The sequence below is a fragment of the Poecilia reticulata genome, linkage group LG21 (assembly GCF_000633615.1).
Source record: "Poecilia reticulata strain Guanapo linkage group LG21, Guppy_female_1.0+MT, whole genome shotgun sequence".
Lineage (NCBI taxonomy): Eukaryota > Metazoa > Chordata > Actinopteri > Cyprinodontiformes > Poeciliidae > Poecilia > Poecilia reticulata.
Window position 1 is genome coordinate 10,216,816 of NC_024351.1, and position 6,432 is coordinate 10,223,247.

A 6,432-nucleotide genomic window follows, 5' to 3' on the forward strand; every position below is an offset into this window, starting at 1 on the left:
AAATCACTGTGGCGGTGGAAAAGATACTCCATTAGGTCCAACTCTGAGTTAAATCAATGCGTGACTTATCAAATGAAATAGGGGATTATGAGGTAATCACCTGACAAACGTTGCTGAAATTGTAATTATCTCCATCTCAGGGAGAAAAGACCAAACTAACTATTTTAAGTGGAGGGTAAGATAGTGAGATGTAAGAGAAACACATCGGCTTTTTCCTTCTCATTCAGGAGTGGGAGATGGGATGTCTGTGAGTTTACTGCAAAAACAAAAATATTTACCTCATTTTCTATTTTGCATTAATAATAATAATTTTTAAAAAGCACTTCGGAACTTTGCTGTTGTCCTGATTAAACACGTCAGTGATACCTTAATTTGTCCAGCTTATAAAAGAATACTGTGGTTAAATGATAATTAGCACAAACAGTATAGCTGGTGTTGGCTTAGTGAGGATAGTGAAGAATTTATCTGTTGAATTTTGAAGTAAAAATATTTATTAAAAAACTATTTAGCTATAATGTTTTTACTTTATAAATTCTAAAATCTTTTAGAATATATTCAGTTACATTTTTTTTGTCAATGTAATTTATTGTATTTTTTGAGTATTTATTTTCTAACATCTAAAGTATTAAAATTATGTTTTTCGATAAAGGCAAATTTACATTTAAAAATTCAAACAGAATGAAAAACCCTACTGTGGTGATCTAATATCTGACTTAAAACGTACAGGAAAGTAATCATGTAAATGGTAAGTGTTTTTCATTTATCATTACAAGTAAAACATATATTGTAAGTTATTTTTTTAGGGCTACAAGTACAAGTCATGGTATGAAAATAAAAACAAACAAACAAAAAAATACTCCTCATTTGTTTATTAGGATTTCAACAGCGTAAGTTACAAATTCTTTCTTAAGTACAACATCGCCTCCAGGTGGAAATACAACGCTATTACAAGGCAGGAGACCTCTGTCACTGTTTTGCTATTTTGCGCCATCTATTGGTAAGGTATTTTTATTAAAAATGTAACAACATTTAAGGGAAACTCAAAGAACACACGTAAAGGTGTATTTATGTGAAGGATCGGAGAAAATGTCACTTGGCTTTCCTGTTCTATCTGATGTGTTCAAAACTTAGGATATTGTTTTAAACCTTTAAATGTCTCCAAAACTTTCTCCCTGACTTGGCTGCTGTGTTCCTTGGTCTTCATTATGCTGCTTATTCACTAATGCTCACCAGTGAACCCCGACGGCCTGCAAAGAACTGTTGGATTCATACTGAGTTCAAGTTAAACACAATGGATCCAGATGTAATAATAAGGTGGCTTTGAAGGCATCTGATTGCATTGCACTGTTTTAGGGGTATCAGAGTAAACACGTTTTTGTACATGTACACTTTTCAGATACTTTTTGACAAGTGTGTCATTTTCCTTTCACTTCCCTTTACTTTTGTGTTGGCCTGTTACATAATATTCAAATAAATAGCTACATTTGTGAATGTAACATGAAAAATATCAAATAACTCTTAAAAAAGCACATTGGTTGACTGATGATGTGGGCCATGTTCTTAGACTGACACACAAATCCTTTAAGGCACCCAAAAAGTTTAAGACTAAAAGGATGGAGGTGCGCTTTCTTTTCAAACACACCCACATTGGCACAGTGTATTTCCTTTAACATTGTTTATTGTTTAAGATCCCCGTTAGCTAGGATTGAAAACACACATCATACGATATCAATAATCCAAATATTTGACAGATTTTGCACAGATATCAATAACAATTAATTACAATACACACAAGATGTTGATAAGTATATAATATTTATTAAGAATTTTAAATTGCTCGCTATAAACTAAAATACCAGCATTACAACACAAACCTGAGCAAAAGCAGCACAGCGGCACCACCCTCTTACTCATAACTGAATTCTAATTGCAAACAGCAATCAAACAAGGAAGATGCAACTCTGCCAGCATGTTCTCTGCATTCCCCGTGTTCAACTTGAAGTGTGACTGTGGGAAGCAGAGCTTAATAGATTCATCCTCAGCTTGGCCGAGTCGCACTTTGTCACCTTGCTGGTGTCTGTGATCACACCACAACCTGTAGTTAAACTTCACAGGAGAATGCCAGCAGTTGTGCTCTGCATGATGCAGACTGAGAATAATTACAAGAGATGACACAGCAGTGTGTAGGAATTTATTTTCTTGTCTAGTTATGAGAGTAGGTTTGTAATAATGCTGTACATGCAATATAATTTATTTGTTGGTTGTTTAGGACAGTATATTGAACAGGCATATGAGCGCCACAATGTGGTTTTAATTACAAATTTCTGATATTTATTAAGTTGGGAGGTAATATATTTTAATAAATTGAGTAGTGGTAAGCTAATTATTTTGTTCTTGGTTATATATGCACTTGGTTTCTTTTGTCATTTTCTTGTTTTTTAAGACCTGCTTGAAATATAGAAAGAAAATGAAACTGAAATCAAATGCTCAGAAATGAAAACAGAAGAATGTTTAGGATTCAACAAAGAAACTCACACAGTAGTGTTGAAGCAATATCCAGTCCTTAATAAAAATGTTCACTCATTGTAATGGCTTTATTTGAAGATTTTTTTTTTCTTTTAAGAAAAACTTCAAACTATACATATTTTTATTGTATCTGGATAAAGTTGGGACTTTTCATAGAGCGATAAATGCCTCATTAAGTCCAACTATAATAGAACAATATAAGACTACATTATATTAAAATACGATTGATGATCATGAAGTTTTACTATTCCATCCAAAACTGAATTTAGCAATCTTGGTGCTTCAGCTGGTGTACATAATCCCACAGAGTTCAGAGAGGGAATCAAAGATTTTAAATTAAATGAGGGAGGTGGACAAATTTCACACCAAGATGACTGACTATGGATCTGACACTCATATGAAAAGGTTCAGAAAGCTCAGAAGATACAAAAGACATGAGAACTTTTTCACAGCTTCCTATTTTATATAACCAGTCAGTTTTTGATGCAAAGTACTCAGCCTTTCTGCTGCTTGATTGCAAACCTAACGTTTTTATTTCTACTTTATGTAGTTGGCAGGCTGAATGTCTAAATTGTACCTGTGTGAGCTCTAAAGAAAATGTCAATGAAACTCCAAGTACCAGTTAATAATTAACACTCCAACTTGGTTCAGTGCAGTGGAGGTCACAGCTACAGAGGCAGCACAGTGACCCCTTCCAGAGGACACCATGTTTCCCACCAAAAAGGTGTGCAGACTTTACACTTTACCAAACACCTAACGGCGACCCAGGAAAAGTTCCCACAAGCAGGCGGCTGAGGTGAAGAGTTCAAGACTGGAACAAGTCTCCAATTTTCCTGTGATGCACTGATAAAGTAAAGTGCTTTTTGTGTGCTGTGGTGATTCTCTTTTTCAATTATTGACACAAGTCGTTAAAACAATTATGACCAATTTTTTTTGTTTAATTTTCAGATAAATGAAATCATTATTGTTACCATCAAACAAATATAAAATCATCTAAAAAAAAAAATAACTGTACCAATACAATACAGTTTCCTGCCAATACCAACTGGAGAAGACACAAAAATCCCAGAAGCACTGATCCACAAGTACGCTCTATATATAAAAACAACAAAACAAAAAAAAAAACAGGTAAAGCATTAATGGCAGTAGTGATTCATTAGCATAGAATAAGAATTAGCTTTATTTAGCAAGTTGTGCACACATACAAGGAATTTGACTTTGGTTCTCATTTGCTATCAATAAAGACATTCAAAATAGAAATGTGTAAAAAAGGGCAACATTAGAATGTTTTTTCTTTCTTATAAACATGCATATCTAGTTAGCTTAACTAGTTAAGTTAACTTAAAAAGTTTAGTTAGTGAATGAGACTATCAGTGGAGATATGCAATGTGTCAAACTGGGTATTAAAGATGTTGAATTTCTGTTGCTCAGAAATACACATTTCTGGGCAGCCAGGAAGACTGTCTGTGGGAAGAAACTGTTTGTGTGGCAGCAGATTTCTGAAAATATTGCATTGCACGTGCAGTTGCTACGGTGTTTTGGAACAGCTAATAGTAATTTCTTACCAGCACAAAGCGTTTAGGAGTAAAATGAGATTCATTATCATTTATTTGTGATATGAGTTGTTCATGAAAGTTGTAATAACCTGTATGATGCATTTTTTTTCAGCAGGAGAATTTTTGGATAACGCGTTTTGAACAATTTTACTGTAGCTGTTTATGTAACATTGTAGGTCTGGATCAAAGGTTTTTCATGGTTTCCTGAAGTTTGTTTGGACTTTTGATTAATTTTAACTCCAGTATCCAAATATTTTAAAAGGAAGCATTTTTAAGAGAAAACATTTTTTGTTTGTCACATTCATCTTCCAGTAGGCTTATTAAGAATTATTTTATGCTGAATGGATGAAAATTATAATATTCATCTTTAGACACTTTGTTTGGAAGACTCTAGTGAACAGCCAAAAAGAACTGTTTGACAGGTTATATTCAGTGTAGAACTGCACAGAAATCATTATGTTCAGGTACTTTTATTACCAGTACTAACAGTGATTACATAACAGATCTGGATCATAATGCTGATGTTCTCATGTCACACATAAAACCCTGATCTGCCAAATCAAAACTGAATGAAAAGATTAGATCTGCTCAAAATGTACAAACATGCATTTTCTGCAACTGCAACACAGAAAGGAACATCAGCAACTTATCTTAAAACTGAATAATTATATATGCATTTTTTTTAATTTATTTATTTCACTGCTCTGCACCAGAAAAGAGACAGTTCTCTGAGAGTTTTCCTTTAATCTCTCTCTGATTCATTACGGTTCTTTCCTGACTGGGTTTGCATCTCCCATCTGTCTGGCTTTACCACCTCGGGTGACACTGTGCAGGATGTGAATGGGGCTTTTAGGACTTTGCACTTATCTGTAGGAAGAACTAAATACAAAAACACATTTCCAAGTAAGGGTCTTATGTTGAGCTGGATTTTTGTTGTTATGCCACTATTGGTTCATTTACCCATATACATGTCAGAAATTTATTGAAACTAAAACTTGGCACTCTGTGATTGTTTAATTAATTCAGATTAATAAACATACGAAGAGAGCAAAATTCTTTTGAAAGGCTTTATTGCAATGTTACAAACTACCCAAAAGTTAGAATGGTGGGTGAATAATTTAGTTATATACATGTCCGTTAGGTATAGAAATGAAAGTTTCTTTGCGTGTATCTACAAGAATAACTTAAATGAAACATAAATATCATAATGTCACGGAGTAGCTTATGTGCTGCCTGCGTTTAATTATGCTCCTTTCCCACTATCTCCTCTTCATATTCATCCTCGCCTTCTTCATCGCTGCTGGAGTTTTCACATGGGCAGATGGTCGCTTGGATTGGATAGTTCCTCAGGAGCGTTTCGGCATCCCGGTACAGATAGTCAAAACATTTCGACTTTGGCCAGAACAATCTTAAAATAGACATAATATTAATGAATATTACTTATGAATACGTTATAAGGGAAAAATAAAAAAAGTTGTTTTGGTTTTTCTTACTTGACTGGATGGATGACTTGTTGAATCTTGGGCTGAGCGCTGGAAATCTCTCCATGCACAAAGCGAGTCTGAAAGTTAAAACAGAATAAAATGTCTGAAACTGTTCTTTTGAAGTATTTTATTTTTAAGTACTTTAAAGATAAAATACTGTACAATTTTTTAAAAAAATCAAAGTCACCGTAAATTGGGCTGTTTGGCCCTCAGTTTTGTCCCACGGTCTCCACAAGTTGATCTGCTGTGTCGGATTGTCTCCACCGCAAACTGACGCCAACCCACTGCTGGCGCCGCTGTTCTCCATGTTCTCCTTGCGTTGATCTGGTCCGAGTAAAAATCCCCTGCGGAAGTTGGGTCTCGAGGCAGGAAACTGGTATTTATCAGGACCTGCAGGGAGCCCCGTGCCAAATTGAACTTTGACGCGTCCCCAAGTGTCTCCATCAGCCACTGCGTAAAGGTGAGAAGTCACACTTGACAAACAAACGGCCACATGGTCAGTTTGCTTCATTTCAAATGTCATTCTGAGGGAGGGGGGGGAATCTCCTGAGAGTTTGTAGAGAACACACAACTGATGTCCAAAATGATGAAAAAAAAAATCGCCTCTGATATTTCTATTTGCGCCATGAAGCTGTGTCAAAGAATTGTGATTTATGAATAATTCATGACATGATTTGAGCTGAGAAAAACATTGCTTTGGTTTAAAAAAATAAAAAAATAAAAACAAGTTTGCATTTGATGTGTTTGAGTTTAGATTCGACATTTGGTACGTCGTGGAACGCAACTTCTGATCTCTCTTTATCTGAGCAGCCATTTGGGTGTGAGGTGTGAACAAACACGTGCCGAATCAGATTCAGAGGACGGAG

General features: G+C 35.0%; 1 protein-coding gene across 1 annotated transcript; it reads right to left on the minus strand.

Moving 5' to 3' along the window:
• Window positions 1-5,167: 5,167 nt before the first annotated feature.
• ripply2 (ripply transcriptional repressor 2) lies at window positions 5,168-6,171 on the minus strand. Its single transcript, XM_008397594.2, has 3 exons — window positions 5,754-6,171; window positions 5,576-5,643; window positions 5,168-5,490 (listed from the first exon to the last, which is right to left on the minus strand). Exons 1-3 carry the CDS (start codon window positions 6,087-6,089, stop codon window positions 5,322-5,324), a joined length of 573 nt encoding a protein of 190 aa, XP_008395816.2. The 5' UTR covers window positions 6,090-6,171; the 3' UTR covers window positions 5,168-5,321.
• Between the last annotated feature and the right edge of the window lie 261 nt (window positions 6,172-6,432).

Bases quoted from the DNA above. Each gene is read 5' to 3' on its own strand.
- ripply2 (XM_008397594.2), bottom strand. From the start codon at position 6,089: ATGACATTTGAAATGAAGCAAACTGACCATGTGGCCGTTTGTTTGTCA. The intron at 5,644-5,753 runs GTGACTTTGATT...TTTAACTTTCAG, and splicing joins GCCAAACAGCCCAATTTACG to ACTCGCTTTGTGCATGGAGA. The intron at 5,491-5,575 runs GTAAGAAAAACC...GTCTATTTTAAG, and splicing joins CAAGTCATCCATCCAGTCAA to ATTGTTCTGGCCAAAGTCGA.